At 40.2% G+C, this 27,867-nt stretch overlaps 1 protein-coding gene across 1 annotated transcript in view; it reads right to left on the bottom strand.

Moving 5' to 3' along the window:
* Positions 1-27,867, bottom strand: part of THSD7B (thrombospondin, type I, domain containing 7B) — a 281,207-nt gene that overhangs the window by 137,698 nt on the left and 115,642 nt on the right. Inside the window, exons 7-11 of the mRNA XM_009886664.1 lie at positions 25,953-26,144; positions 22,245-22,479; positions 19,601-19,716; positions 12,789-12,921; positions 11,637-11,740 (exon numbers count right to left, since the gene is read on the bottom strand). Coding sequence (XP_009884966.1) covers positions 11,637-11,740; positions 12,789-12,921; positions 19,601-19,716; positions 22,245-22,479; positions 25,953-26,144 — 780 coding nt within the window. The remainder of the gene's footprint in view (positions 1-11,636; positions 11,741-12,788; positions 12,922-19,600; positions 19,717-22,244; positions 22,480-25,952; positions 26,145-27,867) is intronic.

Here is a 27,867-nt window from a genome sequence, read left to right on the forward strand (position 1 = left end):
CTCACAAACACAGTGCATCTGATTTGCCCCACAAATTCCCCCAATGTGCCCCAAATGACATCTGCCATGACCACATCCCGTGGTCCAGGGGGTTAAAATGCAACAGAAGAGCTACATCCCTCAAACTCTCTCAGGAGTTCATGTCTGCATGTAGCTGCTTGGTTCTGCAGACCAATTTCCACTTGATTTTCTCAAATATCGTTAATAAGTACCTATTACTAAGATGCCCTCCCAGAGCATAAGGAATAAAATAAGCCAGCAGCAAAGGCCCGTGGTCAGCAAGGGCAGAGGCTGTGGAAGCCCATGTATTCCCATCACACAGTGGCGGTTGGGAGTGCTGCCCTCTCACGTCACACATCCCCTGAGGATGTCCTGATCTACTTCACCCTGAATTAAACAAACGCTGAAGTAGATGGCCTTCGACAAGCCTATTACATTTTAATAGGTCGGTTAGATTCCCTCATACTGTGTACCTCTACTTCAGGGGTTTCCTTTGCCAATGCAAAGACTAGGATAAAAACAAAGATACAGAAATTTAATATCCAAAAGACTGTAGAAAAGAGATAACTCGAAGAAATTTCAATCACCTTGGGGCACATATCAAAGAAAACAAATATATGATCGCAGGACTGAAACCTCAGTGAACTGTCAAGAAGGAACAATAGTACCGATGTTAGAATTGACCAGAAAAGCGGTAAAAAGATACATTTGCTACAAGGCTTCACAGCCAAAATCCAAATTTGACTTTACAAAATACCCTACTTCAGGAAAACTCTGTCAAATATCAAAATATATTATTCCAAACTTTCCGTATTTCGCAAAGCCAATATCAGCAATCCTTTAATAAATGATGCACGCACTAGGCAAAACCAGCGGCTGCCAGGAAAAAAATTGACTTTAGAAAAATCTTTGTTGGAAGGTGACAGTTTTTTCATTACTATCTATTGCCATCAAGGTATAGAGATGGCTTTTTCTTGTGTAGTAATTTCATTCCAGTGGAATTCCAATTTTTTGGATGAAGTTTCTCTTGATTTATTATAATATAAATAAGACGGAATCTTCTCCTGAGTCTTTTGAGGAGCAAATCAATGACAATACTGTTAATGAAAGGGCAGAAGGGGTGTTTCCAACAGGGAAAATGCTTGGAAGTATTAATGCTGCAATCAGACTGGTTTAGAAAGCACTAAACACACTGCTCAGTATTTTTAGTATTTCTGAACATATTTAGAAAGGGTGCCAACAGAAAAGAGCACCACTGGCTGCGTAAAGCAAATGCAGTATTGGCCATTTCACAGTTACCTGACGTACTCTCACAAGTGCAAGCACTTCATAAGCATCCCCGTCACTTCCAGTTACTCTACTGTCACTTCAGCGCACCCGTTTGAAAGTAAGATGCTGGGAATTTTGAAAGATAGTTTGAGCCAAGGTTATTCATTTATTCTGAAATTGAAAACGCATGTCTAAAACCTCTACCGCAGACATAAAGCTACTGGAGTTACATAAATATACAAATTCAGACTCAACAAACATGACATCAGAATTCCTTCTGCACCTTTGCGGTATGTCACATTTAGCAAATCTTGTGCCTGAGGATTTATAGTAAGCCACACTGATGAGCTCTGCCACTCAGGATGCTAATATTCATGTTGAGTATTAGTGCTTAATTATTCAAAGAAACCTGACTCAATAATTTCCAATAAGAAGCACTTTCTAACTAATGCAGAATAAGGGAAAATGCAAACTGCAACTTTTACCGAGCTCTTCTGAAGGAAATTCCCCAGACAGTCCAAACCTTAGCTGTCTGACAATGAACAATATGTGCTATAAATCAAATTCTGCATTCCTTTCAACATCTCCCTTTTTCCTTTCACCAACAGTTGGTTCTGGGTTTTTTGTTGGTTTTTTGTTGGCTTTTTTTTTTTTTTTGGGGGGGGGGGAGTGGGGTGCCCAAACAACTGAAAAAGTCCTGTAATATTTCATTGATTTAGGCAGGATCAGCATTTCAACCCAGAACCGTCCATTTATTCAGCTATGTAAAATAAATAGCAAACTAAGCCACTTTGGTACTATCGTACAGTAAGAATAAACAACTGGTCTTTATCCTTCCAGTTAATGTCTCACAGTTTGGTATTCCACTTGACTGAGACCATTATGGACAAGAAAGAGGTTATTCTGGTGAAGAGTGGGAGAATACTATCTCCAGTGTTTTCCTGACAACTAATAATATAAAAGCTTTTTAATAAACTTGCTTGGTTTTGGTCATGTTTCAAGGTTTCCAGTTTAAAGTGTCTATTTGAAGAAAAGTTCTCCTTAAGGCCATTTTCCAGACAACCTGGATCTTATCCTGCTCAGCTCAGATGAATTTTTAACAATTTCCCTATGAAGTACAGCCGCTTTGGCATGAATTATCTTTAGATTTGTAAACAGCACAACCACGACAAGGAGGAAATTAAAATTTTATAAAAGCAAAAGTAGATCTAAATCAGTACTGAACGGGACTGCCTGCAACACGGGGAGGTGAACAAGAGGGACATGAAATTGTTCTATAAAATAGCAAACAAAAAAGGAGACAAAACGGGACTCAAATCTCTCAAGAAATGATGATTCAATTAAATTGAAAATCATCAAGAAACTAAAAGAGTTTACTCACTGCAGGGTTAACCCATGGAACTGAGGCATGCTAGACACAGGCAGAAGGCAAGAGATTAGGAATAACAGCAAAAAACCCGGATATTTTCATAGCTAGTTACAGTGACAGTTACCTGAGCTCATATAAAATATTAAGGATTATAAACCCTCATGTTTCAGGTTCTAAGTCAACAAAACACAGTTTTAGGATGAGATGGCTCCTGTATTTCTTATCAGGAGGACAGGAGGCTGCATGATCAGGTCTGCTTACAACCCACCTGTGGCCACAGAAGAGACTTCTGTTATAGTTCACAGAATGGTCAGGGTTGGAAGGGACCTCTGGAGATCATCTAGTCCAACCCCCCCGCCAGAGCAGGGTCACCTACAACAGGTTGCACAGGACAGCGTCCAGGAGGGTTTTGAATGTCTCCAGAGTGGGAGACTCCACCACCTCTCTGGGCAGCCTGTGCCACTGCTCTGCCACCCTCAAAGAAAAGAAGCAAATCCTCATGTTCAGATGGAACTTCCTATGTTCAGGTTTGTGCCCTTTACCTATTGTCCTGTCACTGGGCACCACTGAAAAAAGACTGTTCCCATCCCCCTGGCACTCTGCCTTTAAGTATTTATAAGCATTTATAGTTTATAACATCCTCTCCACAAACCATGAAGCGTGACCACCCAGGCCTACTGTTCATATCATAAATTTCTCAGATTTCTACAAAAAGTCTGAATCAACTGTTCATAACCAGGATTTTAAATCACTGGAAGCTGATGCTAAAAACAAGTCGTAATTGGAAGGGCCTGTCTCCAGTTTGAGGGAGAGATTGCTCTTCATTATGGCTCTCATTATGTCTTTCATCCTCCTGAGTAAGTCTCAGCACAGTTTGGTTCTCCTCGGACCTCTTTCATCTACTATACTCTGTTTAATGACAATCCATCATTTAAAAAAGGACCCCAAAAAGGACTTTCACCAACGATAGTTGCTTAGATCATACAGACTACACACTAGATGAAAGAAATCTTAGGAGGACCAAAGAGAGCTGAACTTAATCAGAGGGATGAAAGACAAAATGAAAATCTATCTACCCTTACATTTAAAAAGGAGTTTCCTTCAGATAATATGATCCCGACTCTCTCTCTGTACCTGTTAAATATGGTGTGAGTACTGTCAGATCATTTGGGACTTTTATGATTGAGATGCTCTAGCGATTCCTGTAAATTGTACACATTTGGATGGTGCTGCCTTTGACTTTGAGGTGATCGGGCCATTTCCTATTGATCTAAAACCTCCTTTCCCCACTTCTTCCCTCCTTCCTCCTAATCAAGGCAGAAATACGTAGCCTGGAAAGCTTTGATGTTCCTCTGCTTTACTTCTCATTATTTTGATCTTTTAACAATCCCTCTATTGGTACATACTTGTAGTATACATTTTCAGTGTTTATGCCTTCTGGCTTCAAAAGACTTCTCTACTTGATCAAGACTTTTTTTTTTTCCCCAGAAAACAAATACCATGTGTGGTACTAAGATGCTGGTATTTGTTTTGTTTCTCAGATAGGAACAGCATATAGTTAAGCTAGAAAACCTGCTTATTTCCTTGTACACAGTGGAATATACTGTCCTGTTTTTGAAGGAAATCAAATATATGTAATTTACCTGACGCACTCTCCATCTTTATTTTACAGAGTGTGTACAGATTACTGAGTCGCCTTTGGATAAAATGTTGCACTGTAGATTGCTGTCAGGACAAATTCTCTAAGACTCTTCTCAATTTTTATGTTTCTGGCATAAGGCTACAGTGACAGAAACAAGTTGGAGTTTTTCTTGCTATTAGTTAGCATCTAAAAAGTAGTGTCATGACAATTCTCCTACCGCCTATGAAATACTCTTATAGCAATTATACCCGAGGTGGAAGTCAGGCCAGATCCAGCCGGAAATATAGTAGCACAGTTTTAAGCATCTTGTGATGCCTGCTGACATCTCCCGTGAAAAAGGAGGGTAGTCCACCATCACTCTTTTGTGAACAACCTGTCACTGGAAAATCAGTATCAATCTTTTTTCCCCTTGTCCTATCAACTAAGGCCCAAGGAAAGAAAAATTGGTCTACGGGAACACATTACCTGGAGATCAGTGGGATGTAATACAATATGAAGGCAAATTTCATTTCCCAGACCAGTACCCAGCTGCAGAGGCCAGTACAGCCATGCACATATTTACATAGACAACTCTGCTACACTGCCAGGTTTTAAGAAATTGGCCCAGGACGATTTCTATACAAGCAGGTGATTTTATTTCTCATAAATTAAAAGGTAGGAAAGTCAAAGGCAGCCATGAAATGCTCAGAGAGATTGATCTACCACATCTCACATAGCATCACCTGTCCCTTCCTCTCTCCTTCTGCTCCCGGTCAATTCTAATGTTCCAAAACTGGAAAATCTGTCGGGGAGAGGATACCTTCCTCGTTCCACTGGTGCAGGAAAGGCTAAGAATGCATACACAACATTAGTATTGTATTTTTGTCTCCTCCTCCCTAATTTTTCCTTGTTTTCCCCTTTGTGAAACATTGTCACACATTTTTGCATGAAGCTAAGCTACTATCAAATCCACAATTAAGCCCAGGCTTTGAGAAATAATTTAAAGATCAAAGCCTATAGGTAAACTGAGAGAAATTAGATACAAATAATCCAGACTCATGTAAAAAACCATCCATACTGCAGTGACAATTCTCTAAAATTACAAAATCCTGTGCACAGATATACATAGTTCACCAAGATTGAAGATAAGTTTTAAATGTAAAATCAAGGGTAAACTTTCATTAAATTCAAGAGATTTTAATTAGTTCCCTGATACTTGCTAGAACTTAAGACTCCTAAATATCCAATTTCTTTCTGTTAATTAAATTTGGGTATTTTGCAAAAAGAATCCTAATCTATTCTGAATCTGCTGGCAAAACAGGAATTGGAATTATTCAGGAGAAAGCTGTGAGGTTCTTACTTGACCTTAATTGTTTGTCATTCTTTACAGTGGGAGAAAGCGTTATGGAACAAAAATAAAAGGGAGGATTACTTGTTTAAAATATTCTATTTTAGGAATCAGAAGAATAAAATTCAAGAACTTGGAGATCAGAAGGTAAATCTAAGAAATAGATGTACATTTTTTTTAGAATGGTATAGCGCTACATAGTCCGTAACTCTTAATTCCAGACTTACCCCTGCAGTACTGCTGCCCATCTTTCTACACAGTGCTAGTGCTGCGCATCCTTTTCTTTAATGAAAATTTCACTTTTCTGATTTAGAGCATGCTCAAATCTATCCAGCTTGTACTTTTGACCTGCCATTCAAAGTACTCACACCCAGATGTGTTATAGATGTACTCTCTATTTCATTATACACACTGTTAGTGAAAATACTGAAGATAGCCAAGAGTATGTGCGCCCCACGGGAAGCCATCTGAAAATGCCTTCCTGGTTGACAGCAAACCACTGATAACAGAGCTTTGACTGCGTTTTTTCAACAAGTTGCACAACCACCTCATCCTGCATTTCTCTAAGTCATACTTTCCTATTGCACACGGGAGACTGTCACATGGGACTGAATTCAATGTCTTCCTAAAGTCAGGAGAATATTATCTGTTCTGCTTTCCACTTACCTTATTGCCTAACCTCCAGCCCACTGCCTTGTCAGGGAAAGAAATCAGATTATCAAGAACAAATAATAGTAAATCAATTCTGGTTTGGTTGTTTCTTATCACCTTATTACTCTCCATGTGCTTATAAGCTAAAAATTGCATTATCAGTGACAAGAAAATAACAATACAGATAACACGTACTTTATGAATTTGCAGGATGATGTAGAGCGGCTACATCAGCCAAGTGTCAGCAAAGCCCCGGGCAGACATGACCGATAACAGACTGAGGCTCTCCATCCTGGGGACGCCACCCCCCAAAACTCAGTCCCCAATCCTAGACAGACTTCGCTTCACAAACTTTCCTTTCAAACACATCACAAACAAGACTCAAGTCCTGTCCTTACCCTGGTAATTGTTTTTCCCTCAACTATTTACTACCAATGCCACCAGCTGCCAGGCAGGCATCTTCCAGACAGTGACGCTAGCTGGCACCACTCAAGTTCAGCTCGCAGTGCTCCCAGATCCATACTCCCACTTGTGTCCCCACAACCACCCATTAGCAGTGGGTCCCTAGACCGGTATCATCTGGAAAAAAAAAAAAACAAAAAAAACAAAACACTGACAAACCTAATGAAACTTCAGCATCGCTCAGAATAAGGCTCAAGGTGCCGGTGTCCTACCAGGCAAAGTTAATATTGGAGGGAGCTACTGATGACAGCTAAGCCGCTATCAGCTGGACAGATTTATACACAGGACCGCACCGCACAGCACTGCTCATAAAATATCACCATCTCGCTGAAGCAGTCTGTGTCTTCGCCACGTTTACTATCATAAATGTATTCATTGTAAACTTTCGGCTATCACATTGCCCATAGCCTGTAAATTATAACAGGATTCTTACATCTACCTCCCGAAATGGGTAATTCTGTGCAAAAGCCTTCTGCAACTCAAATTACAACGAATGCATCTGTTAATTTAGCTAATCAGCAATTATATTAACTACCTACAAAAAAGGCAATAAGAACTGTTGGGTGACTATCTTATCAGCAAAAAAAAAAGGTAATGCTGATGCTTTTTTGATGGCATGTCTCATTATAAATAGGTTACCATAATATAATTTCAGCTGAAACAACAGTAATGTAGTATCAACCTGTAACATGGTAATGGCCATATACACAAGATAATACAGCTAAAGGATGCCTGTTTGAAATATTTTTGTAGATGCAATGTTAACAGGCAATACCAAAATTCATCCTTTCATCTTACTTCATATATAACACGTTAACTTAGTCATTAATTTGTTCCAAATTGTTTGTAATCACAATTCTGCCTATATTTGAGATGAGATTTTGGTGGAACTATCACTGCATTTAGACACACTAAGAAAACTTAGGTAGCAGATTGTTACAATTTTTGTTCTCACAATGATAAGGTTTTGATCTGCATCTCAGTCTAAACTGGGCCCTGCCTGCAATACTCCTATAGCTATCACAGAAGCTCCAGAGCAAGAGCCAGAAACCTGCAATGAAGGAGACAGGAATCTTAAATTGCTTGAGTCCAGTGCTGCCTGCCATCTACTTTTTCACTGTCAATTCATATATCAACTTTTCAACTGGAACGGATTATATTTAACACCAACCATCTTAGCAAAGTCCACACGGTGTGAATTTACAACCCGGTTAAAGGAGGAAAGAAATACTTCATACGTGGTCTGATAGTAGAGCACACCAAGAGAAATATTCTACTGAGATTCCCTATGAGGCTATGCGGTATCGATCCATCCCACGACCTCAGGTGAGCCAGGGAGACTGCGCTTCTCCAAAGCAGAGGAGTAGTTTCTCATTACTGCATTGGTGGGTTTGTTGTTGTTTTCCTGTGCATAAATCAATAAATTATTCTCTAAGAATATTTCTGCTCTGTGTCAAAGCATTTCCGCATTCTTGCAATGAGGAGCTACAGAGATGGACTCACTGTCTCGTTAATGGGGGGAGATATGGTCGAATCCCCCAAATGAATCACAGTTGAGAAGTGGCAGGAGCAGAAGAAGTAAGATGTGACATGTTCCAGGGCTGCAGCTTCTCCTTGCATTTGGGAAGTTACCACTTTTTTCATAGCCGTGTTGTCAGGGTGTTTCCAAGACTAGTTTTTAAAGCAGAGTCTCATTACTTCAGTCTGGTCTTTAACACGTGTCTATTTACTTTATCAATGGCTTTTGAAGCAGCCTTCAAAGACACTTGCTTAAAATAGGCTTTCCATCCACTAATTAAACCTTAACAATCCCTTGTAATGAGCAACACATTTTTTTCCCCCAAAATGTAAATGTCTAAGGTGGCTGCTCATGTCAGTACTGAAGGGAGAGGTCATTTCTGAAGGATCCTCCATCACAAACATCAGAGAACAGTAAAGTCACTGAAGGGCATCCAAAGCAGAAGCAATTTTCTCACAGTCTTGACACCTTCTAGTAAATTAGTCACTTGTCGAGGAAAATGACAGCTATATAGCAATAGAAAAGCCTGTAAAGCTCTTCATTTACTGTTAGAAATGTTGTCTATGTCACTGTCAAGTAACAGTAACATCTCCACCCTGTTTTACTCGAGTGCCCTATCTCAGGGGCTTTTTGCAAATCATGTCTTAATGAAATTTAAATAACAACCATATTTCTTAGTTCTAAATGCTACTTTTCTCTTACCTGCATGATTGTTTTCTGAACACGTTAGTCCACCGCAGCTGATACACAAAATGAAAGGCTGTTGTAATTAGTGTAATATCATTCCAAGATAAAGCCATGAAAACTGCAGCTTCAGACAGCTGTCATCTCTTTGGCTATTCTGCTTATTATTCACAGACAAATTCTGATATCTTCTGCATGTTATATAGTACGTTTACATACAATTCCAGTGAAAACACCCATGGAACAAGATCTGTAAGTATCCACCTCAGATTCTAGCCTAGAGAAAGAATGGACCTTGAAAGTCATTTCAAACTTAATTTTCCCTCAGCACAGTCATCATTCTAAATAGGTACACAGAAATATGTGCTTTCTTTCTTTAGAAATAATTTATATGAATTCAATGTCCTTATATAATTGGCTAGATACGACCGTCACTGAAAACTGAAATCCTCTTATTTACATGACAGTCAGGATATGAACAGCAAAAGAAAAAATATTCTAAGAATGGATGCTCTAAGGAACAGCAAGACTGATTATCTTCAGTGGTAAAAGGGTAATTGCTATTACATGGTAAAAAAGAAATTGGGCAAATTCATATAAACAGTCCTTGGAGAATAAGCACTTACTGGCTAAAGACACTGACACGTTATGCAAGCCAATTACTGGTGGTGATACCTCGAATGTAAACTCATTTGTAGGATGCCTGAATATTGCAGGAAAGCATCTATCTGTAACACCTGGTGTTCTTCCACTGATGGCACGGATTCCCCTGAAAAGACCTGCAGACTCACAGAATCGTACAATACAATTTAGAATAGATCTCTGAAGATCCAACACCTGCTCCAAGTGGGACTGTCCTCAAAGTTAGAAACGGCTGCTCAAGATCTTATTCCGCTGATTTTTCAGTATCTCCAAGGAATCTACAGTCTTTCTGGGAATTCTGGGAATTTCCCTTACTACAGCCTATGACTGTTACCTTCCGTTATCTCCCTGTACACCTCTGGGAAGAGTGTGGCTCCATCTTCTAAATGGGCTACACCCTGGCAATATGGTGACACAGCATCTCTTCACACCAGCCAGCTGCTCCTGAAGCGTTCAAGTAGCAGCAAGGTGAGGTATAAACAGCAGCTTTATGAAAGTTCCCTTACTAAACACTTCTACAGATAAGATACAGAACCGCTGATAATCTAGAAGCTAGTTTTCCAGAAGCAATATGCTCAGTTAGCAGCTTGGTTTCAGCTGCCTTCTCCATGGAGATCACTCCCCTTTGTAGGAAACATAGAATCACAGAATGGTTTAGGTTGGAAAGGACCTTGAAGATCATCGAGTTCCAACCTCCCTGTCATAGACAGGAACACCTCCCACTAGACCAGGTTGCCCAAGGCCACGTCCAGCCTGGCCTTGAACACCTTGAAAATCTTCCATAGGTTTCATCTGAGAACTCATTTTCCTGAAACCCCACTCATCCTCAATAATAACGAGCAGATTGCTTCAATCACAACATGATATTATGAAAAACAAAGCTGTTTGCAAAAACCACAGTTAATTACAAAAAGTGAACGTGGCACTGAAACGAATTTTGATTGAACCCACCAGGTTATGAGATTCTTTTTCCATGATTAGCCCACACATAGCACATAGTCAATGTAATTGTTGGAGGACTCTCTACAGAGCAAAAATAAATGTGATACTCTTCTGTTATACTTCAAAATCTGTCAGAATAAGATTAATACAAAGTTCATGCAACTACTGGAGCATAAAGATTACCTTCCCTTCACATGGAGATTGAGGAATACATTTTAGGACATCTCAATTTACAGAGCTCTCTTTGAAAACCTTGTGGAAAGGCTTGTGGTCAAAACTTAATTAAAGATATTTACCCCTTTGAGCTTTAGTTTAAAACACATTTCTTCTTTCAAATACAGCCCACATACTGTCAGGGCTTTTCTTTCTTTTCCTTTGTTTCCAGATTATATAAGAAATTCACTTCATCTTTAAAGAATAGTTTCTACTCTTGTGAAGGAGTAAATTATTATGTCAAGTTTCTTCAGTTAGCATACCTGTATAGTAATTTTTTTCAATAAAAATAACCTTTTGTTAAAGGTTTCATTAGATTTCCCAGGAGACTGATAACAGCCAAATCTCCAGCCATCTGCAGGAACCACTACAGACTCTGATCACACACTGAACAGTGGAATTCTTCTCAACGCTTTTGTTCAGACAAGGGGATCACTGTATTTTCCAAGTGCTTAATCATGCCGAGGGCAGGAACCTAAATCCTTTACCCACGCTGAACTTCTCTAATAGTCTTAATGAGAATCAGGCCTCAGGAAAATTATTACTAAAATTTAAAATCACGAGGAAATTATCCTTTCCATTTTTAGCACCAAGAACAGATTACTTCATAGAGGCCTATAGACAAGTAGTTCTTTCAAAGCCCACGTGCTTCATCTTTAGGCAGAAAAGCAAGTTACTGCAAAGATACTTGAATACCAAGCAAAAATCTCCTCCCATACTCCAAGCATACTGTCACGCTACTTTATCATCCAGCACAGCAGCAGAACTCTACAATGGGTCTCCTTCCAATACCGCTTTGTTTTAAGTGCTTCAGTCACTCAGTTTCCACATTAGCTACTGTAAAAAAGTAAAGACCCTACTTAAATGCCACACTCCAACACCTTAAATATTTGGAGGCTGCATGGAGAAAGCTTACCCCTTGACTGCAAACCGTGTCCACACGCCTCACTATGTCCCGGCACAGCCTGTCTCACCGAATCCGGCACCAGCACACAGTGACTCCAGCGGTGGGTTTTCCACCTGCCAGAGGAAAAGGTCAGCAATTTAGTGGTTAAAACTGGAAAACAGTTACACGTCCAAGTGAAAACTTCAGTTACGAATGATGACAAGCTGCAGACACTTAAGGAAAAATAGAAACTAAAAGCTGCAATTACTCCTTAAATAAGCATTGTGAACTGAAATTCAGATGCAAGGTTCACCTTCTAGAAAGCCACATCATCCTCCAACCATGTTTCCCGTTCTCATTTTTGTAGGGGCATGCTTCAGAGTCACATAAAATACACAGGAAACTTCTTCAGGGGGCTTTGAAATCAGGCTCTCCTCCTGCAAGCCCACTCTTATACAACTGATGCTGCACCCAATCTGCTTTCTATGCTAGGATGGGTGCCAGTCAAGAACAGGAGGACACAGCGATGCGGTACGGAGCCAGGCAGAGCTGACTGCTGTGACTCCTGCTGTGGTACCACCTTCGGCTCCACGCTCTGCTCAGAGACCATGAGCTACAGGATGTGCGGGCTGGAGATTTATATGCAAGGATATAATGCTCTTCTATTTACTAATATTTTATAACAGATGGGTCACAGAATTTCGGTGAGTAATTGCCCTATTGTGCTATTTGTCTAATCAGAATTTTTTAAAGTGCGTATTATTCACTGGAGTGAGAGCATCAGGGGAAAAGATAAGAGTTTCTGCAATAAGCATACAATTATGATTAAGGCAGTTGAGTGCTTGTGGTCCCAAAATAGCTTACATTGATTTTTAGATATATTGAGGGGGGAGTTCCCAGTAATAGCTTCCTTAAACACATTGAACCTTGAGGTTACCGTTTCTAGGAGCTGTGCCTATTGGTGCTTGTTCTGATGATGACAGCCTTACTGAAATCTCCAATTTGAACTCCACTTCTATGCATTTTGCAAGGTTTATTTTTCACAAAGTGTTATTTGTTTATAACTCTGTATTTTCCAGTTTTATGTCATCTTCTGATGAAAATAGGGCAGGATAATTGAGCCATTTCTAGAGAAGTGAACACCCACAAGCAAGAGACTGATTCCAAGCTAACACTTTTTACCTGTACACTGGACAGACAGGAATATCTTCACACTCTCTTTCCTCATACAAGGTGTCCGGGCATGCCTGTCCCCCATTGGCAGCATCCTGAACGATAATCCTATACCGGGACTGCTTAACTGCAGTGGCATTGACTGTAAAATAAAGAAAAAAATTGCTTTCCTGACACAGTTGGCACCCAGAGTTAGTGATCCAGCTGTCTTGGTTAAAAACATGCTTTGTGTTTCATTTATGTTTTGAAACCACGAGCACTCTGGCGCTACCCAAAGAAGGGAGGGAATGGTACAGTGGATCAAAAGCTACCATAACTTGCTTTAAAATTAGCAGTAGTTCAGCAGAACCGCACCTGGAAGGCTGATAAATCAACAGGCTAAGAGATGCATCAAAAAATGTCTATTTAACAGAAGAACAGATCAGACAGGAAAATAAGTATGAGCAAATACTTCAACACCTGAACATGAGAAAATAAAAACAACAAAAAAACCCCAAACTGTCACACTGGAAGATTTTGCTTCTGAAAAAACATTCTGGTGGTCTCAGGTTGCTACCAGTAACCCTTTTTATGGGTGTAGAAACTATAGATGATAACTTCCTGATAAGAAAACCATTGCAACCAAGAGAAGCTAACTGTCTACTTAACCTGAGTTGATGCAAGCTCAATCCACCTGGACACACAGCTCACAAATCTTCAGCACAGAATGCAGCATGAAAGACAAGGATAAGATTTATCTATATATCTCTCTAGCTAAAACAAACACAATCCTTGGCTGCGTAAGTGGTAAGTACAAACCGATAGCTGGTTTAACTGCTGCGTACGGCATTAGTAATTCTTTGGGAAATGTATTTGTGCTTCAAAAACAGATGCTAGAAAACTGAAAAGGGATCTCAACAGAACTCCATAAAGGATTCCAGAGCAGGGAAACATCTTCTACTAGTGGACTTCATCAGATTTGTCCAAGAGAGGAAGGCGGTGTGTAAATGAGCCCACATACAAGCATTATGGTTCCAGCTCAAGATAGGGTCAAAGCTGCAGCACCAAGAAGGTGGTGAGACACTGGCCCAGGCTGCCCAGAGAAGTTGTGGATGCCCCATCCCTGGAGGTGTTCAAGGCCAGGTTGGATGGGGCTTTGAGCAACCTGGTCCAGTGGGAGGTGTCACTGCCCAGGGCAGAGGGGTTGGACCTAGATGATCTTTAAGGTCCCTTCCAGCCCAAACCATTCTATGATTCTAAGATTACAGTGCATTAGAGTAGAAGGAAAACTGAGGAAAAGTCATACCGTGAACACAAAGTACAAGTACAGATCTTCAACACTTCCAGGAATGGGGCATCCACAACTTCTCTGAGCAACCCGTGCCAGTGTCTCACAACCCTCACACTAAAGAATTTCTTCTGAATATCTAATCTAAATCTCCCCTCTTTCAGTTTAAAACTGTGACCCCTCCTCTTATCACTACACTCCCTGATAAAGAGTCCCTCCCCAGCTCTCCTGTAGGCCCCCTTTAGGTACTGGAAGGCTGTCTCCCTGGAGACTTCTCTTCCCCAGACTGAACAACCCCAACTCTCTCAGCCTGTCATCATAGGAGAGGTCTTCCACCCCTCTGATCATCTTCGTGGCCCTCCTCTGGACTTGCTCCAACAGGTCCATGTGCCTCTTATGTTGGGAGGGCCCCAGAGCTGGACACAGTACTCCTGGTGGGGTCTCACCAGAGAAGAGTAAAGGGGCAGAATCACCTCCCTTGACCTGCTGGTAACGCTTCTTTTGATGCAAACCAGGATGTGGCTGGCTTTCTGGGCTGTGAGCACACATTGCTAGCTCATATTGAGCTTCTCATCAACCACCACCCCCAAGTCCTTCTGCTCAGGGCTGCTCTCAATCTATTCTCCACCCTGCCTGTATTTGTGCTTGGGATTGCTGAGACCCATGTGCAGGACCTTACACTTGGCCTTGGTGAACTTCACGAGGTTTGCACAGGCCCACCTCTCAAGCCTGTCCAAGTCCCTCTGGATGGTATTCCTTCCCTCCAGAGTGTCGAACACACCACACAGCTCGGTGCCATTGGCAAGCTTTCTGAGTGTGCACTTAATCCCACTGTCCATGTCACTGTACCGACCCCTGTGGAATGCCACTTGTCACTGGTCTCCACTACATTGAGCCATTGACCACAACTCTCAGAGTGTGGCCATCCAGCCAATTCCTTATCCACCGAGTGGTCCATCCATCAAATCCACGTCTCTCCAATTTAGAGACAATGATGTTATGTGGGACAGTGTTTGCTGTAGGACTCTCCTTGGCCATGTTCCAATATTACTGTAAATAATGGACATCTATCAGCCAACTGACTGCAAGCAGCTTTGCAGAGAAGGACATGGGAGTCCTGATGGACATGTTGACCATTAGGCAGCAATATGCCTTTGCAGCAAAGAAGGGCCACAGCATCCTGGGGTCCATTAGGAAGAGGATCACCAGCAGGTCGAGGGAGGTGATCTTCTCCCTCTCATCAGCACTGGTGAGACATCTGGGTACCATGTCAAGTTCTGGGCCTCCCCAGGAGAAGGAGGACACAGGCATAATGGAGTGAGTCCAGTGAACAGCCACGAAGACTATTTAGGGACTGGAGCACCAGACACACAAGAAACCAGGAAAGCTGAGACTCTTCAGCATGGAGAGGAGAAAGCTCATGGGATCTTATCAATGTGTGTCAATACACGATGGTAGGCACTAGAGGAGACAGAGCTAGACACTTTTCACAGTGATATCCACTGTGAGATTTTTCAAGCAGCTGAGTACCCATTTAACAGTGATTTAATTCAAGTCACTGTTCCTCAGCTTCCTGATAAAAGTTTAATGTGTCAAAAATCTACCACTTCCCTTAATTAGAGCAACTATGCTGTCAAAAGAGGAGATTAAATTCACTGGGCACAATTTGTTCTCAATAAATCCATACTGGTCAGTTTATCAGAATCTGATTCTTGAAAATTTTGTATCTTATGTTACTACTTCTTCTTGTGTTTTTCTAAATAACAAAGTTAGGATAAGTAATCTACATCTTCCTTGACCTTTCTTCTTTTTTTTTTTTTTTTTAAAAAGGGGGGGGGGAGAAGGTGTTGGTTGGTTGGTTGGTTTGGTGTCTGGGTAGTACTGGAGTTTACTCAGTTCCTTAGGATTTAGCAATTTCTCACCCAGAAGACAGTCACTAGATGTTCTAGCGTGACTTTATTACTTCCTTCTCTATACACACAGCCCTACTGACATGGGAACACCTGATTTATAGACATACATTTTCTTTAGTCCATTCCTCTGCTGGCTGCAGACAGGAAACACCAGCAGCAACTGCACATTCCCCATGTTGTGTTTCCCTTGTTTCTCAGGAAGTAACGGACAAATATTTCATTCAGCTTCCTCTTACTTCTAATTCTTGTTATCCAATATCCTCCTATAGCTTAATTTGCATTCTCTATTTCTATACTATATTTTTAAATTCACCTTCAGTTACATGCTTGTTTCTAATTTTTGTGAAACAATTTGATAATCAAAAAGGAAACAAGGTTCTGAACAACCCTGATGATGAGAAAAGCTAAAAACAGGGCTATGCTAGCTGCGTTTGATGTTTTCTTTTCACGGTTTGAAGCTCAAACACACAAGTCATACACAGACCTACACACACATTGTATCCCTCTGCTATTGGCTTTCTATTATAACAGTTTCAGGATAGAAAGTAAGAGTCCAGTTGGGCTTCAGCCCTTCTTACAGCCTTTCTTGGTAGTTTCCAGGACTTCTACACTCCTGACTGCATAGAACACGTTCCCAAGCAGTATAGCTACCATTTTCTCAGTTTGTTGAAGTCTGTCTCTTTTTTTAATGTCTTGCTGATATTGCCATCCTTCCCTTCTCCTAAGAATCGTGAACTCTATCACTTCGTGATGATTTTCATTCAAATTATCTACCATCACTAGAATCTTAGCCATTTCCTTCCTATTAATCAGTGCCAAATCTAAATGAGCTTCCCACAGTAATTTTCTCCACCTCAAGAAACTAAATTATCCTCAACATTTATTGCACATTACTCGAACCCCATTTTCAAAATTGAATTTCCTCATTGGCTTTTCTACAGCATTCCTTACAAATGTTAATGAACGTAATTTTTATATCTCATTTAGAATTGCTATAGCCTGATTTTCCAGAGTATTAGCATTATGTAGGACTGTCCTTTTAAAGAAGGACTTCAGCTGATTTCAAGTATGGCTATGACTGCTTGCCCTCCTGAGAAAAAGTGAAGCCTCAGGTTCTCAAGAGAATCTTAACTTCTGTGTCCTTGACTTTGCAACTCAGATAACACTGTTGGAGAATTTTGGGGGTGCCTTACCTCTGCTTCCACTCCCACCTCCCTGTCCAACCAGTCTCCCTCTCCTTATACACATTTCCATACAACTCCTCCTCTTGATCCACTCCTCTCATTCCTCCTTTGCTCTTGCATCTTTCCTTCCTCTGCATTTGACCCCCAGGGCTTCCCCAGTACCCTGCCCAGGGCTTGGAAAGGTGCAGCACCATTCTCAGGTGAGGGACAAAATCCTTGTTCGCTACTGTAAAGTCTGTTATATCTGGTCCAGCTTTTAGAGGAAACATTCAGCTTTACACTCTTTGCTCATGACCAAAGGGAAAGGCAGGGTCTGGTCAACACCAGACTCAGCACATGAAGAATAAGGACAGCCTCTCCAAAACCAGAGCTGTCTTCAGCATTTTTGTGCAGATAAGAGCTGTTGAAGGGTTAAGTCTTTAACTCTGACCAACTCTGGATGGGTGTTTGTTTATGAGAACTGAAAGGGGCAGATCCTTGACAGAAACTGTCTGACACAAGGTAGAGCTCACTGGAGTTTCTTATCATGGCACGCCATGCATTTTATCCGCTTTTACTCCATGTTGTTTCAAATCTGATTTAAGGCATCGGGAAATAAACAGGACAGTTACTACCTAATATTTCACATAAACTTGTTTAGAGAATTAAGCAACAGTGAAATTTCTAACCTTCCCCACAGACAAAAAATGCCCAGAAGAGGAGAGGTACTTACAGGTACCGTCTATTTTCAGGAGGGAGATGAAAAATGTTATTTATTGTCAGGTGTTTGGTTTGTTTTTAAATCTCCCCATTTTAAATCTGTGCTAACAGACCAGAGAGCACATCACCCATGCTGAAAGCCGTTACCTCCCCAGGACACCTTCACCACCCGTTATGGAGGTGACAGAGGAAAATCTACATGCTGCTCATTCAAACCATTTCATATTCTGAAACCTCCATATTGATTCTTTGATTCTTGTTTCGATTCATCCTCAAAGACCCATTAAAGCAGATATATTATCGAAGACTGCGGTAGACAGTTGTCACCTTTAAGTATCTGAAATGGCAGAGAATCAATAACTTGCAACAACCTCCCTGTTCCTGCCTCACCAACAGGTGTTTGGATTCAATTGCACTTCTTTTGTGAATTATGTTGTTCGTCCATCTGTTATTGCCCTAAGTTCACCGCTGTCTATGCTTCTGAGGTGTGAGATAATCCTTCCCCAGAAGACAGCCTGTTGCCTGCTGACATTTAAATGAAGGAAAAAAAGTAGGGAAAATGCCAGCTTTTTTATTGTTAGATAGTTAAGTTGGACGCATTTTCTCAAATAAACTACAAACAGCTTAACTGGTAAAGTTCTGTGTAAACCTGATTTAGTGATTGCATGTTTGTCTAAGCTCTGATCTTATGCTGCTACGCATTTAATTTTAAATCTGCCAGGCAATACCTGTTCCTGCTTGATCTGCTTAGTAATTCACCATCTGTATCTTGTTTTCATTAAATGCAACTCCTCTATAAAAAAAACAAAACCCTTAACAACTCACATACATATAGTGGTTTTTAAATTTCATTATCATGCTGAGGTTTTAATTGTGCAATGCAAATGAAAAAAAAATATCTTGCAATGCAGCCATATCAATAACAGATCTAGCAAAAAGCAAACTCCCCCAACTAAGAAGTTTTAATTTAGAATTATATTAAAATGATAACACTGCCAAGGAGGTTAAATAATTAATTTCTTCTCATTTTAATTGTAGACTATTATTTAATAAACAAAGTAATTTACCAGGTAATTTATTCTACTTCTTCATAGGCAGCTCATTTAAAGTCTAAAAATAAATTGCTAATTAAAACAGGATTCACTGTTTTAGAAAGCAACTCATTTTCCTGTAAAATCTAACAAGGACTATGCTAGAGCATCCACTGAGAATCTTTGAAGGGCAAGGAAGCCACTGACAAAAATGAAATATTCTGGTAACTCAGAAGGCTTTAATCTGAACAACTAATGAAACACACAAATTTGTCACAAAACCCAACAGTAGATCATTATAAAGAAACTTTACTAAACACCTAGTGTACAAATGCTAAACAACTAGATCAAAGAAATGTGTGGTCCTTGAAAAACCACAAAGCAGAGGAGTTATTTGCACAACCCTGTATGTACATCTAGGTTGGTCAAGAGCAATAAATTTCATATAATGCAGTAATTCCATGTACATCCCTACAATGCTGGGACCTTGGACTTCTGACTTTGAAGGCAGAAGCCCAGAAGGAATTTATTCCAGGTAAAGAGAACTGAAATCTCCAAATCTGCTCACGAGGATACCACCTCCCTTAACAACATCACTGTCAACAAACCCCAAAGTCAAAACCTCATTCAGATGAGCGCCCTAAGAATTATTAGACTGACATGAACTACAACTACCATATATTTCTCTAATTTTTCCACAAACTTTAACCTCTTCTTAAAGGCTTACCAGGCTGACATGCTGTTGGGCAGCGAGTCCACTCACTGAAAGGTGTAACAACACAGTCTTTCTTGCAGAGGAGGAGACACGGCCGCACGGTCTCAGGTCTGATGGACTCTGGACATCTATCAATGCAAGTGCAAACATGAAATATAATAAAAAATTAAAACTATGGGAAAATTATTTACTCCTAAGACTCTCACAGGGCTGTAAGCATACTGCCATACCAAAGATATCATTTCTACTCATAGCAAGTCTCATTTTGTGATTTTTTTTTTATTCACTTTTAACTCCTAAATGAAAAATGTCACGCATATTCTAATAAAAGTTTCAGACACAGACAGTTAATATTTAAAAACTCAAAGGGTGGAAAAGGGACAATTTTCTGGGATCAGGCAGATCGTGCATTTCAAATGGGGGAGCAGAAAGGGAATTACTCTTTTTTAATTTTTATTATTTAGAAAGATCACTCAAAAATACTGAGTAATGCATGCAATCCAAAATGACCCCATCTGAAAGAGGAATATGCCACTAAACCCCACTAGGGAAAAAAAAAAATTATCTTAAAGCCATGATTCTGTTGCTGAGATAGTAGTAAGATACTTAGAGGTATAATTTAAAAGAAAATAAATATAAAGAGACATATCTACTCATTAAGTATGATTATCCTAGAGGGCAGATTTCTGTTATCTAACAGAAGACCTTTAAATATTTTTCAGCAAAAAATTTAGTTCTATTTGGCTTTCTATGCCTTTCACCATCCTTGGATATGGTATAATTTTTCTTCATGAAATCAAGAAAAATGCAGAATACAAAAAATTACAGTATGCCAACAAAAAAAAAGGTTATTTATTTACATAGCTTATCCCATTTTTGAAGCCATATTAACAGTAGGCTTTCACCACAACAGCTCTAAACCCAACACTATTTTGGGTCAGTTTGCATCAACTCAAGCCTAAAATAGAACACAGCTGCGGCCGGTGCCCGTGGCGAGGAGGGCTGCCCTCCACCCCAGCACCAGAGCGGTCCAGACCCTCCTGGGCAGTAACAAGGTACTGTTTAATTCTGAAACACGGAGGTTTTATTCCTTCACTTAGAACCGTCTTCCTAAATACTTTCACAGGTTCAATTTCAAAGATTATTTCCTTCCAGTACCTAAAGGAGGCCTACAGGAGAGCTGGGGAAGGACTTTTTACTAGGGCATGTAGTGATAGGATGAGGGGGAATGGCTATAAACTGGAAGGGGACATGTTTAGATTAATCATTAGGAAGAAGTTTTTCACTTTGAGGGTTGTAAGGCACTGGCACAGGTTGCCCAGAGAGGTTGTTGAGGCCCCATCCCTGGAGGTGTTCAAGGCCAGGCTGGATGTGGCCCTGGGCAACCTGGTCTGGTGGGAGGTGTCCCTGCCCATGGCAGGGAGGTTGGAACTTGATGATCTTCAAGGTCCTTTCCAACCTAAACCATTCTATGATTCTATGATTATCGCTGTAAGAACAATACGCAGCACAGCAGCAAAAGAAACGATTTCAGTAAGAAGCTCTTTCAAGGACCCAGCAGTCCTTTTTGATCCAGCCACTTCCATCACACGAGGAATCCCACGGCAATGAAGCTTCCACACCAAAGCCACTGAGACCCCCTTTCTGAAATCTCCAGTACACAAAGCTCTTCTTTTTGCAGGATTTTTCCACCATTGAAACTCTGTTTTCCCTTCATGTACTTCACTTAAGTATTTACTTACCCCCTTCGGTTCCATTTCCTCTTACACCATCTCAAAAGCGGAGGGGGTAAACAACTATTTTAGACATTATGTAGATCTATAAACAATATGTTTAATTAGGTAAAGTTACAGCATATCAAAGGATTCTAGGTATAAATGAATGCTAGATTTCTTTCCTTTTATTTAATTAGTCTCATTAACCTCAAGAATTTTAATTAACTTTACTGAAATCAACACAGTCTGCTTATACGAACAGGATTGTTTTGAGAGCTACAATAAGAAATGAAACTCAGTTGTAAGTCTCCAGACTCATTAACAGTGCAAAAAATAATTAGCAATGTCTTGATTTTGTGATATTAGGGAGAACACCTGTGCTATTTATTTTTCTCATCTAGTAAAGCAAAGCAGAATTCAGAATATTTGTACTCCAGAATACACAATTTTGTTGTGTTGGTATCACATAGAAGCTATATCAATCAACCGAAGGATATAGAACACACATATGGTTCTGCCTTATTGTGGTGTAAATATAATGCAAACTCTATTTACTTTTTCTATTTTATTAGAGCATTGTTAATAATGTGTTGATGACTGTTATATTCATATGTACTCTATATTTTCCTCACACCTGTCCTTCAGGAAAAATATTTGCAGAAAACTGTAAATTAGAATAACAGAGGAGCTACAGCAAAAAATCCACACCACTAAAAACATGCATTTTGCTTGGATTTACACAGAAAATTAAAAATGGGCTAGCTATTTATTTTTGTTACTTATTAGAATCGCTTTCATGGTTGTGATGGAGTAGTAGCTGGAGAATTAGTCATGAAATGAAATTATTTTCAAAGCTGCAGATCCCATACACCAGCTGAAAATGCCTTCATATGTCACGTATTGTAACTACAGATAATTACTAATAGCCTTTCTTTAAATACCTTTTAGGTGTGACCTGGCCAGAACTGCTCTTCATGCAGAAGACTTTCCTTGTCTGTACGCCCACTCCACAAGTGGCGTCTCCGCTCCAATTCATGGTTGCATTGAGCGCAGTTACCGGCGTGGCTTCAGAGCAGGAGCTCCAGGGAGAAGTTTCCCAGAAGAAATGCACACACGGGTGATCATTACAGGCACGGTGCTCCTGCAGGGCTCGGTCAGGAGGACAGGCTTTTCCACCTGAAAAGGGACAAGAGAAGGTCATATTTTATCTCGTTGCATGTGGAAAAATGGAAAAATAAATAAAAATGTTAGGTTTGCTTAATATCTTTTTTTTCGCCCATTTTTAAAAAATAAATAAATAAAGCTTAAATAAAGCTGTTGACCTTTATGGCTGCAATAACAACCTTCTAAAATATTGTTTCCCCATTAAACTAGCCTTGCATAAAATTGTATTCCAACACATAATGGAAACAGAAACAGGCAAAGTATATTTCTGAGTTACCTTATTGATACTCCTACACATAGCCAAGTTGATTCCATTTAAATGGCAGTATCACTCAGCAAACATGCAATTAGGTTTAAAGACAAATTAAGCATTATTTTTATGTTCATTTTCCTTGCTAATTTCCCAAGGTGGAACATTTCTTTTTAATATTTGGACTCTATTCACGCGTTGCCTTGAAGAGCTGAGTTGTAGTAAAAGCTGAACCGTACGGATGGAGGAATGCATCAAATGATACCCACACCTGCAGATTCAAGGGGTGAAAAACCTGAAAGATAGGTTTTGAGTACGAAGCCTTTACTTTTCTGAAGCAGCATCCTTCAAATTGGAGTCCAAAGATTTTGCTAAGCTACTGCACTCTGTCAACAACTTGTAAGAAATCCACAAAGTACAGGAGTTTGAACAGCCTCCCCAGAAGCTTTAACACTCCAGCCAGCAGCCTGAATTTATCCCATAAAAGCAGCAGATGTTCGCAGCTCAAAAGCTAAGGAGTAATGCAGTGAAATTGTAACAGTAAGCATTGCCGTTTTAGGAAGAAAGAAGTAAAAAATGACTAAAATCAAAACCATTCTCTTCCAGGAGGGAGAATCTGGCAACTCATGGCCAAAGTGCTGCAGGTTTTGAAAGAACTGAAGTGCTGGGGCCAGATGCTACAAGGTTCAGAGCACCTTTACGCCCTACTAAAATCAACAGGAGATGAAGGTATATCGCTCCTCAGAGGGACGCCTATCACCTTGCAGGACTGAGCCTTCTCAAATAAGGTATGACCCCAAACGGCCACAATGAATAGTACTGAGAAAAGAAAGAGAGGGATAGACATTTCTTAGCACACCGATTTGGATAATCATGTCACATTACCATTCATCTTTTCATGATAATGGACTGTTCCAGACAGTGCTCAGTCTCAGAAATCTTTAGTACGATGATGGAGTAGAAAATGCCCCAGGTAACTTACTTTCCCCAAAGATTTTGACTTGGCAGGAAAAATGCACACCAGTTACCGCTCTTGTGTGTTTGAGCACACATAAAAGAAAAAAAAAAAACAATTTTGCAAGCAAACAGAAAAATGCCTGGTCCATTACATAAAAAGAAAAAGAAAAGATTTAACTCAAATTTTGAGATTCCCAGCGAAAAATTAAGGTGGGTTTTTTTTTCAAGAATACTCACGGTGAGGAAGCTCTCCTAAACAAGGGAGAGTAATAATGAGGCAATTTTAACCTAAGATAACAAGAAACAGCACATGGTCCATCCAACCTAGCAGTCTGCCTGCAAAACCACAAGTAGGAGATGCTCTTTATAAATAGCACAAGAGCCTGGCCACTTCCTGCAGTTCATTGACAACTTTTGTACAAGGAAAGCAGGACAGCATGTCACTGCCTAGCCATTCAAGTAGCCATTCACAGACTTTTTATGGACCTGTTGTTCATCAGTTCCTCTAATCCATTTTAAACCTGCTGAGACTACCTGCCTCCACAATCGCCTCTTGCACCAAGTTTGCCATGTAAAGAAGTATCTTTTAAAACCCGATTTAAACCAAGGCTCTCTGGTTTCATCAACAGCCTCCTGGTTATCCTATTTCGGGATCTGGCGAACAGCTTGGAGAAGAGGACCCAAAGGTTTGAAGTGGTCAGCCTGTGGGATGGCATCCAGAAGTCCTCAGACAGCAGAGCCACAGCTAATATTGCCTCAGTTGATAGAGGACAAATGAAATGTCACTCACAAAGGTAGCAGAGCTCTGTAGAAGTCGGTGGCTCAGCTGTGAGCCGAGTATGAAAGCGTCAGAGAAAACAGGTAACATAACATCACCTTAGTACTGCAGTGACAACGGTATTAAATCCACTTCCTCTCGCCACAAATTCAAACCAATCACTATTTATCTGTATGCAGATCTGTAACTCTGCATAGCAAACCATTATACTCATTGCTAAAGATGTACAAAAAAAAAGTCGGGACATTTGATTTTAATAGCTATTTATTCCTTCCTGAGAAACTTAAAGTATTCAGTTCAAAGGACGTCATTTTTAGTTTCGCATGTTTCAGGCTGAGATGACTGAGCTTCTGTACTTCCAGAATTCACTTCTTCAACACTTTACTTTCATAACTTCATGTTTATTTGTTACCTGCATTTCATTCCTTCCATGGAAAATATGAAGCCAACTTTGTTTTTCATTTTAATTATTCTCTAGCTTACAGACTTTTTCAGTAGTAGTTATTATCATTCAATTGACAATTACATAGCAGTTTTCATCCTGAAGGGTCCCAATTTTCTTTGCAAGAGCTTACAAGGATGTTTAAGTGAATACAGACCATTCACAGGTGTAGGGGTTTGCAAGATCAAGTCCTTTTATTGCTCCAGAAACAGTGGGTGGCTTTAATGATAATTTACAAAATAGCACTTAACAGAGCTTGTCCTAGACTAGATCTGCATCTGAAAGTGTTTTGCTGCTGCATTAGCTGCACACAGTGCTGACAATAGTAGATATTTTTGTTGTGTCAACAAGGCTTTAGTCTGTTAGACCTGTTCATGTTTTATGAATTTTTATGCACCAGATGTGACACTTTTCAAATCCTGTGTGATAAACCAACACATAAATGAATTACCATACGTGTAACTGCAGTTAGAAGACTACACTTCTGATATGAAATAGTTTGTGTAAATAATTGTATCACTGATGTTGACATGTAAAAATCCAGAAACATGATGCATCCATGAAATTATATATATTCATCAAGAGCTATTTACTTACTCACACAGAAAAACAAGGTCAATAGATTCGAGGTCTGCATTAACAAAACAAACAGGTCCTTTTCTATTAACTCATTTTTCACAGCTCACTGTTCTTTTCTAAATTGCTACTGATATGTTCCTATATAAAGACACTCACACAATGAATTTGTGTCATGCAGCAATTTCATTAGAATAGGATATAGCTCTCCTGAAGTAAATTCACACCCAGACTGGCCCTCAGTAGACAAAAATTCATAGGCTGAAGTAAATAATTTTGAACGGAAACAGAATTTCTCTAAGTGATGCACGCATTAACACAAGCCCATGAAGATCTTTTAGTCACTAGGCATGAAGCACAGACACATAGTGAGTTTTATTTCTCATTGCCACAGTATTGGGATCAGTGCTGATCTAAGCACAGCGTGGCTGAGGAATGCAAGTCAACTCATTAAACCAACAAGCAAAATGTTTACCACTCACCCTCGGCTGGAAGGGCCAAGATGGACCTACTCCTGCTTTGGCTGCCCTCAGCATTTTTACTGGAGCAGGAGTGGGAACACGGGGACCACAGGGACCACTCGCTGATGACACAGTCCGTTGCACAAGGGATTTCACAAGCCACAACTTCAGGATGGGGAAGCTCTGAGCAGAAGTGATGTGGTACTTCTTCACCTGGAGCAAACAAAAGATGACAGGCATGGAGGAAGGCTCAGCCTGGTTCAATATCCGTGGTCCGCATCAAACAGACTAACTTTATGTCAAACGTCTGCCTGCCCATGGAGGAATATACTACAAAAGAGCATGTGGCTAGGCTTCAGGCTTGAAACTGTAATACTTGAGCAACTAACTTAAGTATTTCTTCAGAAAAACAAAAAAGAAAAAAATGTGTTTGAAGTTTTGTGTGTGATGACACTGAGGTGCTGGTGCGCATCCAAAGAAGGGCAACAAAGCTGGTGAGGGGTCTAGAGAACACATCTTATAAGGAGTGGCTGAGGGAACTGGAGTTGTTTAGTCTGGAGAAAAGGAGGCTGAGGGGAGACCTTATTGCTGTCTACAGCTCCCTGAAAGGAGGTTGTAGAGAGGTGGGGGTCAGTCTCTTCTATCAAGTAACAGGTGATGGGACAGGAGGAAACGGCCTCAAGTTGTGCCAGGGGAGGTTTAGATTGGATATTAGGAAAAATTTCTTCACAGAAAGCGTTATCAAGCACTGGAACAGGCTGTCCAGGGAAGGGGCTGAGTTACCATCCCTGAAGGTACTTAAAACACATGTGGATATGCTGCTGAGGGACACAGTTTAGTGATAACTTGGCAGTGTTAGGTTAGCGGTTGGACTTGATATTAAAGGTCTCTTCCAACCAAAACGATTCTATGATTCTGTGCTCTTGGCTGCAGTCCACTTTATAAAGCAGACAAGCATGAGGAATGAGAATCATTCAATCAATAAAAAGCTGTAATATCAATTATCAACAGAATTGATCATAATTGCCCCATATTTTCCAGCAATCTCCACCTACAGAACCCCTATTTTCCACAATACAAATTGTGCAGATCCCCACAGAAGACAATATCCTTCTCCCTGTAGGCCAGAGAATTGTCCAGTAGATGTTTTGGTCATTCTCTTACAATCTCACCAGAACTAACCACATACAAGTTCAGACTAACTTTTCACCCAAAAACTCGGAGATCTAAACTAATGGATCTGTTGGACCACCCCACTCAAGGAAGAAATACCAAGGCACATGGACCAAGGTGTACCTCCTGATGAGAAGCATCTTTCTGAAACCCCTTTCAACCAGAAGGTAGGACAGTGGGAGTGCTGGGGGAAAACCTACCAACCAAAAGAACAGGTGGCAGAACAAGTGGCAAAACAAAGCACACAAGGTCTGTCATGCGGAGTACACCACATGGAACTATTGCTTTAAAAAACCTAAACAACATATAAATTTATTTTTAAAATAAAAAAATGAAATTTCCAGTAATCTTATTAATTGCATAGAATTTACGAGGACATCATAATTCTTAAAAATTCATAAAATGTAACTCTTTTGGTACTGAATTACACGTCTTACAAATATAATTCAAGTGATGACCAGATGCGACTGACTTTGTTAGACTGTTCTCTTGCTTAGCGTTTCTACGCCCTCGTGAATTTTTAGCTACAAATCCGAAATCGCTGGAAGCTCAAATCTGCCTCTTTATAAACAACAAGCTCACACTGAACATTACCTCCTCTTTTGCCCTTATAAGAGTTACAAAGCTCTCCTTCAAGGTTTCTTTAATTATGAACCTAGGCAAAAAACATAATGACTATCCAGGCTCAATTATATGTAGGGGGAAAAATTAAAATTAAAATTTATAATGGTAACCACTGGCTCTTTCACCTCACGCTACAGGA

This window comes from Charadrius vociferus, unplaced genomic scaffold (assembly GCF_000708025.1).
Source record: "Charadrius vociferus isolate BGI_N301 unplaced genomic scaffold, ASM70802v2 scaffold720, whole genome shotgun sequence".
NCBI classification, from domain to species: Eukaryota; Metazoa; Chordata; class Aves; order Charadriiformes; family Charadriidae; genus Charadrius; species Charadrius vociferus.